At 42.7% G+C, this 12,904-nt stretch overlaps 4 protein-coding genes across 10 annotated transcripts; 1 reads left to right on the forward strand and 3 right to left on the reverse strand.

Moving 5' to 3' along the window:
- The first annotated feature begins 61 nt into the window (after nucleotides 1-61).
- Nucleotides 62-2,470, forward strand: gstz1 (glutathione S-transferase zeta 1). Of its 3 annotated transcripts, none has more exons than XM_062470053.1 (9): nucleotides 62-357; nucleotides 708-759; nucleotides 861-928; nucleotides 1,076-1,156; nucleotides 1,248-1,373; nucleotides 1,603-1,678; nucleotides 1,759-1,811; nucleotides 2,106-2,155; nucleotides 2,266-2,470. In XM_062470053.1, the coding sequence occupies exons 1-9, from the start codon at nucleotides 328-330 to the stop codon at nucleotides 2,390-2,392; spliced, it is 663 nt and encodes a 220-aa protein (XP_062326037.1). In that variant the 5' UTR covers nucleotides 62-327; the 3' UTR covers nucleotides 2,393-2,470. The 3 variants fall into 3 exon arrangements, with proteins under 3 accessions (XP_062326037.1, XP_062326039.1, XP_062326038.1); XM_062470055.1 differs by lacking the exon at nucleotides 62-357 and adding an exon at nucleotides 418-490; XM_062470054.1 differs by lacking the exon at nucleotides 62-357 and adding an exon at nucleotides 491-625.
- A 40-nt stretch (nucleotides 2,471-2,510) lies between these two features.
- Nucleotides 2,511-6,559, reverse strand: zgc:163014 (uncharacterized protein LOC100038766 homolog). 3 transcript variants are annotated; one of them, XM_062469968.1, is made up of 13 exons: nucleotides 6,414-6,559; nucleotides 6,120-6,290; nucleotides 5,949-6,054; nucleotides 5,710-5,820; nucleotides 5,440-5,547; nucleotides 5,181-5,358; nucleotides 4,915-5,037; nucleotides 4,612-4,799; nucleotides 4,286-4,482; nucleotides 4,095-4,186; nucleotides 3,962-4,016; nucleotides 3,733-3,830; nucleotides 2,511-3,482 (listed from the first exon to the last, which is right to left on the reverse strand). In XM_062469968.1, the coding sequence occupies exons 1-13, from the start codon at nucleotides 6,473-6,475 to the stop codon at nucleotides 3,235-3,237; spliced, it is 1,737 nt and encodes a 578-aa protein (XP_062325952.1). In that variant the 5' UTR covers nucleotides 6,476-6,559; the 3' UTR covers nucleotides 2,511-3,234. The 3 variants fall into 3 exon arrangements, with proteins under 3 accessions (XP_062325952.1, XP_062325951.1, XP_062325954.1); XM_062469967.1 differs by having other exon boundaries at nucleotides 5,440-5,568; XM_062469970.1 differs by having other exon boundaries at nucleotides 3,238-3,435; nucleotides 5,440-5,568.
- A 527-nt stretch (nucleotides 6,560-7,086) lies between these two features.
- On the reverse strand, nucleotides 7,087-10,527 carry tmed8 (transmembrane p24 trafficking protein 8). 2 transcript variants are annotated; one of them, XM_062470044.1, is made up of 6 exons: nucleotides 10,384-10,527; nucleotides 9,619-9,730; nucleotides 9,348-9,429; nucleotides 9,160-9,250; nucleotides 8,585-8,878; nucleotides 7,087-8,412 (listed from the first exon to the last, which is right to left on the reverse strand). In XM_062470044.1, exons 1-6 carry the CDS (start codon nucleotides 10,397-10,399, stop codon nucleotides 8,195-8,197), a joined length of 813 nt encoding a protein of 270 aa, XP_062326028.1. In that variant the 5' UTR covers nucleotides 10,400-10,527; the 3' UTR covers nucleotides 7,087-8,194. The 2 variants fall into 2 exon arrangements, with proteins under 2 accessions (XP_062326028.1, XP_062326029.1); XM_062470045.1 differs by having other exon boundaries at nucleotides 10,380-10,521.
- A 117-nt stretch (nucleotides 10,528-10,644) lies between these two features.
- On the reverse strand, nucleotides 10,645-12,875 carry noxred1 (NADP-dependent oxidoreductase domain containing 1). 2 transcript variants are annotated; one of them, XM_062470021.1, is made up of 7 exons: nucleotides 12,512-12,875; nucleotides 12,190-12,357; nucleotides 11,892-12,082; nucleotides 11,626-11,806; nucleotides 11,387-11,541; nucleotides 11,086-11,284; nucleotides 10,645-10,948 (listed from the first exon to the last, which is right to left on the reverse strand). In XM_062470021.1, the coding sequence occupies exons 1-7, from the start codon at nucleotides 12,550-12,552 to the stop codon at nucleotides 10,813-10,815; spliced, it is 1,071 nt and encodes a 356-aa protein (XP_062326005.1). In that variant the 5' UTR covers nucleotides 12,553-12,875; the 3' UTR covers nucleotides 10,645-10,812. The 2 variants fall into 2 exon arrangements, with proteins under 2 accessions (XP_062326005.1, XP_062326006.1); XM_062470022.1 differs by lacking the exon at nucleotides 12,190-12,357 and having other exon boundaries at nucleotides 10,655-10,948.
- Between the last annotated feature and the right edge of the window lie 29 nt (nucleotides 12,876-12,904).

A 12,904-nucleotide genomic window follows, 5' to 3' on the forward strand; every position in this document is an offset into this window, starting at 1 on the left:
TTGGATAAAATATGCGTCCGTCGTTCGGGTAGGCGGTTTACGTAATGTGTGTCACATTGTTGCTGCTGCTCTCTGTGTATGTGCTACGTTTAATGAATAATCACAGAAAATACACTTTGTAATAGTTAGATTGTTCGGGCGGGAAGCTAACATTGTACTCAAAACACGATGCGCTTTGTAATAGAGGAGCCCTATAGCCCTACATTGTACATGAGCACATTTTAAAAGACAATGCTCGACTTGTGTTAAACACTGTCAGAATCGTGTTTAGTAATCAGTGACACTGCGAATTGTGAAACGACAGTAGCCACGTCCTTCACTGCAAATATGCGCACATCGTTTGCATGCCTTGCTAAGGTATAGTAGACATACATGGCGGTATTTTTCTTGTAATCTGCAGTTTTAAATAACTCGGTGTGAGCTAATGTGAAACATGTGGAGTTCCAACTGATGCTTAGTCATGGTGTAAACACTGAGGAGGAGGGTTTTGGTGAGGACATTCTATTGGTTACCAGATTCTGAGATTCTTTCAGGCGGCTCTACAGAACTCTTGCATGTGTAGTTATCTGAATCATTTGAGCTAAAAAGCCTCATTAATCTGATGACCATGGCAACTCACAACAAGGTGAATCTCTGAACAACGTTCAGCTCCACACATTTTTGTTCATTTTACTCACATGTACTGATTTATCTTTGTCTCTGTCCAGCCCATTCTTCATGGATACTTCAGAAGTTCTTGCTCCTGGAGAGTCAGAATTGGTAAGTATTACTGCCTTGCTTCTATGAAGTTCTTCACATTGGAGGGACATATGCATGTAGTTTCTGGTCACCCTGTTGTAATCAAACATTATCTTTGCCAGCGTTTGCTCTCAAAGGCATAGAGTATGACCAAGTCCCCGTCAATCTTGTCAAGGATGGAGGCCAGCAGGTACACTAACTATACCATTTAATACCCTGAGATTTCTATACATTAACGTAAATAATTAACTTAAGGTGTGCTATCCTATTTATCATCAGACATCAGATATATAGAATCTATAGGAAGACAGTTCTCATACAGTATCATGTTCTTTAGCTTTCAGACCAGTATAAAGTTCTTAACCCAATGAAACAAGTGCCTGCTGTTCAAATCGATGGTATCACCCTCTGTCAGTCAGTAAGTTCTAACATTCCTCTCCTTAAAAACAAGAGTCCTGAACCTTTAAGTGGCCCCAAGAATAGTATCCATGTTGTCTTCTCACCGGTAGCTGGCAGTCATCCAGTACATTGAGGAGACCAGGCCAGGACCCAGACTTCTTCCCACCGACCCGAAAAAGCGTGCCCAGGTCCGCATGGTCAGCGACCTCATCTCCTCTGGGATCCAGCCTCTGCAGGTCAGTCCGTGAGAACACAACGAGCGGTCCAGCCAAGTATCTCCACCAACCCCTACAGTTGTGATGTGATAAACTGTGATGTGATAAACTGTGATGTGAAAACTATGTGAATTTCACTCAGAGCTCGTTTGCTCGTGTTGTATCGTTTTACATTAGGGAATTTGAACCATCACACTTCTGACGTGAACTGCTGAAGTTGTGTGACAAACGTACCCGTTGTTCCTTTCAGAATCTCTCCGTCTTGCAGAAGATCGGGGCTGAGAAGGTGCAGTGGGCCCAGCATTTCATCACACGAGGTTTTGAGGGTAGGTGTTGACTCGTCTTTCCTCCTCAATGCCACCGTCGCACGACAACTCATTTCTGTTTTCTTTGTGTCGGCGGTCAGCCTTGGAGCCCATGCTGAAGGAGACTGCTGGGACATACTGCGTAGGGGATGAGGTAACAGAGAATGTTATTGTAATGATTTGACCTCCAGAAATGTTCTGTTCGTAAATAGTTGACAGGGAGTCAGGTGGCTGAGTGGTAAGGGAGTCGGGCTAGTAATCTGAAGGTTACCGGTTCGATTCCCGGCTGTGCAAAATGACGTTGTGTCCTTGGGCAAGGCACTTCACCCTACTTGCCTCGGGGGGAATGTCCCTGTACTTACTGTAAGTCGCTCTGGATAAGAGTGTCTGTAAATGACAATGTAATGTAAATGTAAATACTTTGACTAACCAGATGTTTACCTCTTAGATTTCCATGGCAGACATCTGTCTGGTCCCGCAGGTCTACAACGCTGACAGGTAGGATGTCAGGGAGAATTCAACTGCTTATTTTTCATGTTGAACAAAATTGCCCATTCAAGCAAATGTTTAATCATCAACTATATGGTTTTCTACATCTGTCCCAACAGGTTCAAAGTTGACATCAGCCCATTCCCGACTATTAAACGACTGAACCAAACGTTAATGGAAATAGAGGCTTTCAAAGTCAGTCACCCATCTTGCCAGCCAGATAGTCCTCCAGATTTGCACACATAAGTCGACTGCTGCTCACAGGAGGGAACCAATTGTCAAACTTTCTTATTCCCACCTTAATAAAATGTTTTGTTAAAAATATTCTGGCATCTGTGATGTATTTTCAAATGACAATCTGCTGGTTAAAAATAATTTATTACAGTTTTGTGGAATCAATTTAAACTCTTTCCTCCATATGTAAAACTTGCAAATGACTGATGAGTAAATTAGTGAGATAACAGTGTGAATATGAACATGAGTGAAGCATGCAAATTATTTATTGTGCAAAAGTCCCAAATATCCTAAACCAGCACGTGTTCAGTTCATTTTCTGGGGAAAGCAGTTGACAACGCTGACAGTAAGTCGGTTTGTAAAATAGCTGGATTTCAGCTTCCATATACATTAACCAAATATTCAATACAAAAAAAAGGTTTAACTCAACCTGGGAAACAAAAGAATCTCAAGCACGAAAAACATGCATTCGTTGATGTGCCTTGTGCCTGCATTAGTGTCAGTACCCACTAAAGAAAAACGTTAGGGTTCTAAGTAAGATCCAACCAACAGAGAGAAAAAGCACTGACGGGCAACATCCCCCCCTGAAAGGAGGATTTGCACACTTGCTCCATTTGCAAGTGTGCAAATGGAGCCAATTAAAAGACGGGATAGCGACCACAACAACCACACGTGTGCAGATCACGTAAACACCACCAACGAGCAGCATGAGTCATGTGACTCAGTCACAGTGCGTCTTGAACGATCACACGGGAATCTAACGCCTGCTTTTCCCCTCCTCTGCGTCTTCCACCACGTCCTCCCAAATCCTCCAGAAACGCACTAGCCTGGCTAGGTTTGTCATCGTGTCATCTTCACTGCCTGAGAACCTGACTCTCACCGACGGGGATCTCCAGAGTACATTTGACGGTGTCGTTGTAGAAGTTTCCGGCGCAGTCGGATCCTCCGAACACCAGGAGTGTACAGCAGAGGCTCCCATACGCTCCATGCTTCCATTTCTTAGCGTCCGTGAGCCCAGAGCCCCCCAGGGGAAGCAGGCAGTGCCCGGCGCGAGGCTTGGAGCAGAGCACAGGAGACGTCAACGAACTCCACATACTGGTCTCTGGAGAACACATGAGGGAGGGATGATTTTTCATTAGTATTGGAAGCAGTGAGCTTTCAATGCCACACCCACCCAGACACACATTTGTTCAATCAAATAATATTTAAACAGCCACATCTTCAGTTATTTGCTTTAGTTATCAAGCTGTCCCAGCCACATTTGAAAACAAACCGGCACCTCAGTATCAGGCTCTCTATAAGCTCCAGCAGGGTCTCCTGAGTGAGAAACCTGATGTGTAGAGAATCCTCACCTACGTTGAAGACATGGATGTCCTGCAGGGCACCAATTGAACTGCAGCCGCCACTGACCAGCATTCTGTTGTCTGACACCGGGAGGGCAGCGTGGAATCTGATTGGACGCATGCACACACATTAGGACAGAACCAAGACATTCTGTACTCACATCCTCAGGATATGTAAAACCGGAAACAGATTGTGGCTTTGCAATAGCATCCATCGGGGTTCAGTGAATTTGCTCACCCTCTAGGCAGTGGTGGCATGTTCCCAGATTTCACAGCTGTGTACTCCATGAAACCTATTTCACCCAAATGAAGAAAAAAAAAATCATATGTAGCAGTGAAAATGAAGACTGGACGCAGCCTTGCCACCTTACCAAGATCCAAAAAGTGGAGGTCATTTAGGAAGGTGGCAGTCTTCCGGCCACCAAAGATGATCAAGTTGTTTGACAACAAGATAGTCGAGTGTCTGTTGGGGGGGAAAAAAGATTGCAAGAGCTTCCGATACAGTAAGGACACAGGCTTTATCCACACATAGTATTCCAGGTAAGGTTGAAGAGACACTGACCCAAACCTGGGCAGTGGTCGGTCTCCCTCTACAATGGGTTGGTACCACAGCTCAAATTCTGGGTTGTAGATGTACAATGCGTTACTGCAGGCCCTGCCACCAGCCCCGCGACTGGGGTGAACTCCCCCAAATACATACAGCTCCTTCTTGTAAAAAGCAGCAGAGTGATATGCCAACATCGGAACGTTGCCTCTTGCCTAACGGAGGAAAAGTAATGAAAAAGTAATTTCATTGACTGAAACAAAAACACGTTAAATACTTTATGAGGAAATAAAGCCTAGGTTTGGTTTAGGGAACGAGCATCTAAAGGAAGGACGTTAACCCACAGTGACAAGCCTCCACTTCCAGGTCAGCGTGTCCAGGATGTAGAGGTCACTAAAGCGCTGCCCCTCCCTCAAACCCCCGTACACGTACACAGACCTGGACCCTGGGTCATAAGAGGCAGAATGCCCGCGGGCGCAGGGGGGCACAGTGCCAGAGGAAGAGGGGTTCATTGGGAACCAGAAGTCGTTGTCTGTGTGCGGAGAGGGAATCCTGCATTAAAATGAATCGAACCAAAACAACCAACGTGATTCTAATCTAAAATCTATTCCCACATAAGGGTTGTTTGTAGTTTGGTGTCGCCGTACCCATTTCTAGTTTCCATAGGGAGTCCTTGCAGTGGGTCTGGTCTGAAGATTCCCCTCCGATGACAACAGCCGTTTCTGCATCACTCTGACACATGGTGTGGCACCAGCGCTCTGATGGATGAACTGAGAAGTATGGAAGTCAATCAGTGACAATATTCTTGCATAGAAATATACCAAAATATCACCGGAGCCCAGCTTTCAGGTTCAGAATTGGTGCTCCCTGTGTGTGTGTGTACCATGTTGTATATAAGAGGGTTTGTGGTGACCTGCTGCTCTGCACTTCTCCTTTATCTTCACAGTCTCCTCCTCACTGCCTGTTCTGGACACCTTCCTCTTCTTGCGGATGGATGCTTGGCCAGTGTCTTCCTGAAGACCACCAAGATCTTCTGAACTCCATGGAAATCGACCTCTCTTCCCAATCACAGTCCTACATTGGGTCTTGTCCTTCAAACATTTAAACTAATTCATTAAAACAGACTTATACTATGGTTATCCTGGTTAGATTGAGGCCTTGTTCATACGCACTGTAGGCCAGGCAGTGGGTTTCCCGATGGTGGGTTTTCTAAGTAGGGTGGAGTCATGGTATTCTGGCTTGTTAGCTTTCAGCTCAGCATAGCAAACACTGTCTTCCAACTGTGAGGAGTTGGGAGTAATCTTGAAAAAATATATATATAATAAAAAGCTTTTTCATAATTTTATACATTTTAAATTAAACTTTCAGTATAACTATCAGTACCTACCTACCTAGTTACTGCCTAAAATGACCTACTGGATTCCTCTAGTTTAGTTTCCTACCTGTATACTGCCACTGTCTTTGAGCAGAGTCTGGGAGACATCAGCAATGCTCTGCATGTCAGAGGTGGAATGCTTCGATGTCCCAAGCAGAGTACTGTCATTGGATTTATCCTGTTTGACAGGGTACAGACAACTCTGTATCCAGATACTTGTATTTTCAAATCTTTAAAACGTGTGTACACATTCTGTATACATTTAAACTAAATTAAATATATGTTTGTTAGTGTTTTGTAACTTACCTCCCCACAGACACTGAGAATAATCTTTCCATAGACTCCTCTCCTGTTCATATCGGATGCTTCTGTGACTAGTTCAGGATTCCACTCTCCCTCCCAAATGAGACATCTGGCAGACATGACAGTTAACGACAGCAAATCAGGCAGATTGTGTTTATAGATTTGGACGAATACCTTGTCTGAGACGTCAGAGTTCCAATCCTCTGTGGTTTGACATCTTGGCTGACCATAACGTCTACCAAGATGATGGTCTCGTTTGATCTCCATTCTCCAAGACCAAACACGACCAGTTGTTGGGGAAGTGGCAATGGCATTTGGACCTGATGGCACCTACGGTTGGATTTGCTGTGGAATAAATTATGAATAGGTGAATGTTTGAAATGTATTTTAACTCTAGCAAAATTTCAAACAACAAATATCATGTATAACCTAAGTACATTAAAATATACAAATATGTAAATTGCTTACGAGATGAACTGACGGGGCGCCTCGCGTAAAGACCATAACACGAAGAAGTTTATTCGACCCATGTTCAAATTTTGGACATCAAAGTAACTGTAGACTTGGGTTTGAAACTACGCAACTGCTACAAACAGCACATGTGCAATCTGTGTTGGGCGTGTTCGTGTTTTTTTTTTTACCACCTGTGCCTGCTTACTGGACAACACTTGATTGTCTGACAAGCGAATCATGTGGTTTAACTACTCGCTTTAACTCCGTCCGCTCAGCTTGGCTACTCCTAGTGATAAAACGTGTTTATTTCAATACAGCATACAATATTGATGCGTCCAACAAGAGCTAGAGGTTTATTTGTTGCCACAACCTTTGGGAAAAGATACAAATAGTAACCCAGTGTGTTTCATCAGCTCTGTAATAATTACATCAACTCCCTAATGGCTCTATTAAATGGAGACTTAAGGGACTCTTTCCCCAGAAGCAACCAACTACTGCAATCTGTAGTTCTGAAATGGCGCCACGTGATATTACATCACATTGACCTATACAACTGGACAAACGATGCTATGATGCTGCCTGACGAGGTCATCATGACTTTAAAAGGACATCCTGATGCTAAATTAGAGAATTGTGCAACTCATTCGGGTGCATATTTGTATGTTTTCGAGCAGTTTAAAGGAAAATCGGTGTTTTTCCTCTTTATTACAGAAACATGTAAATATCAAGAGGCCTTACATTAATTGAAAGAGTGAACATGGAAAAAAAACTATTCGGTTGTTTAACACAATAGCAGCAAATTTCTTATGATCTTTGGGAACATGCACACAACAAGCAAGTGAGGTAAAACATTGGATTTTGGAAACATAAATGGGAGGATATAGGTTACAGGTATGAATGGGTGTGTTTCAAAGTACACACATAAACAGTGTGAAAGCACACAAATTGACAACACATTATTCATAATGAAAGAAACTTCTACATAAATTATCAGAGTCTAAGTCATTTGCAACACATCACACAAAACTGAATCTGTGTCATCACCTACAACTTCCTCCGGTAACTGACCACCAAGATCAACCCACCAGCTTGAGACATACAAACTATATTCACCTCCGGCGAATGCAAATATTGAACCAGCTTTACATAATAAGGGCCTTCTGTGATAAGAGATGGCTTTTATTTGTGTCATAAAGACAGACTGTAAATGTCTGTTATCTGGACAACAGGTAACAGAGAAACCATTTCTATAGCTGTTTGAAATGATTGCATTTGGATAAGCATGGTGATCCTGTTTTACAAAAAACATACATGAGTAAAACAACTTAAGAAATAATAATTATATCAAAAAAGTGCATGCACAAGAATAACACGTATATGACAATGAACATGTTTCCTGATAAAGCATTAGACCAATCAATCCATCTCACTAGCAGATCATCAGGGTCTTGGGTATGTTTTAATGAAAGAAAACATATTCTTTATCCTGGGCACTTAGCTTCACTTAATTGCACATTTAAACAAACACAGAACAATTGCAAATGTGCAAGGCTTCATCAAATATTCTTTAGAAACACATGGAGACATACTAACAAATGTCATGCTCTGTAGCACTCTGGTTCTGCAGATTAACTGTGTGGCCTACAGGAGCAAACACAAGCTCTGATTGTGTCAAAAATATACAACTATTAACTATCACATATTCAGTTTATATTCTTTGTATATGGCATCAAAAATAGTAGTTTGTAATTTTTTGGGAGTCATACATTCATATACTATAACTACACACTGGATATTTAGGCACTGTAATACACTCTGTAATACAGAGTCTTGTTCCGCCATAGAGAGTAGGAATTATCAAACTTAAGAAGGTAGGTGCCCTCGCCTGGGAATTCATGACATCCACCATGAACAGACAAGTGGCTGTCCTGGCGATACACAGGAAGGATTTCCCCCAGGTTAACGTTGGCTACTGATTTGGAACCCTTCTCCACATCTCCACTGCTAACAGGTCCTGTAACAGAAAGCACACACACAGACACACACACGCATACAGCTGAACAACTAATACATGGATGTATGGATGCAGAAATCAATGTGTGTAATGTAAAAGAGTCCATGCCAAAAAAGAATAATATTTATATATTTTTTTATATAAAATAAATCTGGGAGAAGTACCAACTCACCTTCGGGATCTTCATCCTCGTCCTCATCGTCGCTGGACTCGCTGACGTGCACGGTGATGGCCCGGCTGGTGACGGGAGTCCAATCGAAATAGATCCCGAAGCCGATGTCATAGCCATCAGTGGCGAACTCCCAGCACACCTGCTTCCCCTCAGGGACGGTGGGAACATGCACAGTCATGATGTCCCCGCGGTACACCGTCACAACGCTGTCCTTCTCCAGCCGGAGCTTGGTCTTCAGCTCTCTGAGCGCCGGAGACATCCATGTGGACGGAGGCTTCAACGGAGGCAGCTGGGCTGTGTAAGAAGAACAGACCGACCCAAAACACAGAATGAAACCCCACGAAAAAATACATTGAAGTATAAAAAAGTGAATTTCTAAGCTTTCATTTGATCTGGAAGGGGAATATTTGGAAGGGCACAATTGTTGGAAGATTTCAAAAAAAATGTTTGTGGTGATTGAACCCACTCCCCCCGTGTCGTTTAGATTTTCACTGAGACCATCAACCTTGGAGAGTTAGTGGGTTTGAAGTGTGAGGCGTCTCTAAGGCACCACTAGGAGCGATATTGAGCCTCACCTTTTCTCTCCGTATCGTGAGTATCCCCTGTAGCGCTGTCGTCTTCTGTGTCTCCGCCCTCAGCTTGCACATTAGGAACCTCCTGATTACTCTGAAAACAAACACATTAGAACACACACACATTTAACGAAGGTTACTAATGTTTATCAATCTCTGTGGTACTATTAGGCAAAGCAAGCTCAATATACCTCCACGGTGTCATTGATTTCACCCATACCAGCTTGATTGATAGAAAAGGTGCAATTCTGTGAGAGGTCAGTACTCTGAAGCCTGAAAAAATATAACAGATCATGTTGTAATTACTCCTCAATAATTCATGTCAGGGGAAAAGTGCAACAGTGACTGTCAATCTTAAAAAGCAACCGTATGTATGACTATACTGGTTGGATTTAAGAGTGGTCAAGAACATTTAATGAAAGATCAAAGTACCAGGACGCGATGAGTAGCTATATGACATACCTGTCTAACGGACTGTTCTCCCAATTTTTCGATGTAATTCCGGGGAAAGAAGAAACTGACAGCGACGACAATCTGGATTGAAGCTCCGATGTAGCTTCTAATCTCTCCATATCTGAAATCAGTCGACGAACACTTCTGTTCACATGCGACCGACCTTCTTTCGCTCTGGTTCCCACCCATCTCCCTTCCTCCCCCTATCTCTCTCGCTCTCTTTCTCTCCCTCTCTCTCTCTCTCTCTCCCACATACACACAGACACACACAAACGTTTTAAATTAACGAATAAGAAAGGCGTTGTGTCATTGACATTGCACCATGGGGTCAAGCTTTAGATAGATGATTGACACACTGGAAGTGTTCAAATTGCAAATACATTAGCTACAGTTGTCAAATATGTTGCAACATCCGCAATGGTTTTCCTAGTCCGTTATTGACCACCGAATCGTGCAAGTGTTTCACTCATGTGTGACAACAAAACGCAGAATCAAAACACAAAACTGCTAGATAAAATGGTGCTCTCTCTTAGAGCACCATTCGTCCAACTTGATCCCTACTCTAGCAAAGAGGATCGCCTGGCAGCACCAGCAGCATCACTTCCCTTGAAGCTAGCCTTCGTTAGCTTGCTAATTCGCTCTATCGACGACAACCTGGATAGCGACGTTAGCATTAGCCACTGGCAACTAGCTAGCTGCCTAGTGGTGTTGCCTCAACCAGTCGTATCACTCCTACAAATAAGAAAGTTACAAGTAAGGAGAGTACAAACCTACAAGAGATGTCAATCATGTGATTGGGTGTAGCGTATGATTATTCCCCTTTGGCTGTCAACACCCCACCCTGGAAATGTATCCAGTGGACAAGCAACTGGAAGTAAAAATGCTACGATTCCTCGAAGAAAAAAATCACTCGTCCTTCGGTTTTAATACTTCCGTAACTTTACGAATGTTGACGGAATCCGGGGGTGTGCTTTGTTAAAGTGACATTCCACCCAACAGTGAGGATTTAGTTTTCCTTTTTCTGTATTCTAACACGTAGGCTTCACTTCAAAGTGTAAATAGCATATGACCAAATGAAGCCTAATCACCAATAGATCTTTATTGAATACCTACGTATTGGCATAAAATATTTCTGAAAATCAACATGACACGAGATGCTGTATTTTGCAGATTGTGTGATACCTTCTTTAACTAGTTCCATTTTTAGTGTTCCTGCCCTGCTAGGGATTGTTTGTAAACAACAGAGATGCACTCTTGGATTGCTTTGTTCCTTGTTATAAAGATTGATAATGGTGTCTCCTTTGTCTGAGCGTCAATCAAATTTATCCAGGGAAAAGGCCTGAAGACACAGCAAAACAAAATGAATTCAACAGGTGAATTAAACAAACTAAAGAATCACTCTCTTTCTTCACATCTATCTTCATCTAAATCCAGGATACTATGCGGTGATTAATATTGCAGAGATACACAACTTACTTGTCTGGAGAAAGGGAAGATGCATATGAAGAACAGACATAACTGTGTTGGGTGAATTTCGCAGTGTCTGACTCTTTCAACTTAAATAGCGAATTGATGAGTTCCAGGGCTTCAGCAGATGTCCTTTGTGCATCGGTGCAGATGTTCAGGAGAGAATAGAACAGTCCAGATACCCACTTTGGATTCAGAGACAGGCCACCTGAATACGATTTATAAGTTAGTTAAATAATACCAAATGGGACACAATGTATCTGAGGTATTTGAGCATAGCACAGTAGTGTTTAATACCAATATTACCGACCACTCATTGTAAGAGGACAAGATGATTCCACTAATTTCGGGTCTTTTACAGCCTGTGTCAGATGACTGTGGGACAGACACACGTCACTCCAGTCACAAACCCCAAATTCATATTGTGGTTTCAGAATGAAGCCGTGTCCAAGAATCTGCGCCAGCCTAGAACACGTGATACAACATGGCAATGTGTTGTTGATCACTTTTATTACGATTCTACAACTAAAGGAAAATACTAGGTTTTACCTTTTAACATGCACAGCAGACGTGAAGCTGTACACCAGGCAGTGTTTGGGCACATGAGAGCAGATCTCTGCACACACCTTGGTCACCTGAGAGGGCAGGCAGCAGAGGAACAGCAGGTGTGCCCAGGCCACAAGTCTCCGGTTGTCAAAGTAGCACTTAATCCCCAACTTGACACACCCTTCTGCAATGCATGACAAACATATTCTTCTTGTAGGTATGAGCATAAAACTGTTATAGGATGACAAGAGGACCATATTAAGACCTACCAAGTGTTTCAGGTCTCCGAGTTGAAATGTTGATTTGAGATGGCTTTATTCCAGTCTTTTCCAGAAGCACATGGGCCAACTGTTTACCGAGGTTACCTCCTCCAAGAATCCCCACCGTTAGCTCCATCTCTGGCCTGTAGACAATTGATGCCCCTACATCTTGGTCCAGAATTCTCCTTTGAATGGTCTTCCTCCAAATAAAAATAAAACATGATCCTTAGCCGTTATGATAGGGGACTTGTGAGACAAATTTTGTAGAAATGATTTATGTACTATGGAATGTCAATATTTACTCTACCTCAAGGAATTAGCAAGTTTGCAGACAAAAGCAGCATGCGCACATCCACAAATAGACAGCCCAGCGGATCGTGCACGCAGGAACAAGTATTCCTTTTCATTTTCGCTAAGTCCACACTCAAACCCAAGGGTTTTCAGATTGACGGTGAAGTCCAACATCATCTGTAGGCTACATTTCAGGCGTGACAGCAATAATGGCCTGATATTATTTTTTAAATATCGATGCTAACCGTCTATAACCCACGGTTATCAAATCATACATCAAATCATTTGTGGTAGACTATGTATTGGTGTTACAAAATATGTTATAGTATTGCACTTACCAAACGCCGATATCCCGGTACCTATGGTAACGACCAAACATGCACTAGCTGAGACAACAACATTTAAGGTTGGATAACAAGGTTGAAACTCAAAAGTTCAGACATTGGGGACCACAAAGTCTCCCGAGTGAGGAGGCAGTTTTCATAGGTAAAAGACAGCTACTAACCAGATCCTACAGAGCCAACATAAGGACGCTATAATAGTCAGTTTGTACAGTACTGCACGAACAACAACGACTGTACAGGATTGATCTGCAGAATAGTAGACTAGTCTAATCTAATAGCTAGTACAGTTGCTAGCTAACTGCAGTATCACGGAACCCAAGAATTCGGTACTCTGCGGTAGTTGGGTCATTCATATTAAGAGGTAATAAGTCTATCTTATTGGCTTCC

The sequence above is a fragment of the Osmerus eperlanus genome, chromosome 9, assembly GCF_963692335.1.
Source record: "Osmerus eperlanus chromosome 9, fOsmEpe2.1, whole genome shotgun sequence".
NCBI classification, from domain to species: domain Eukaryota; kingdom Metazoa; phylum Chordata; class Actinopteri; order Osmeriformes; family Osmeridae; genus Osmerus; species Osmerus eperlanus.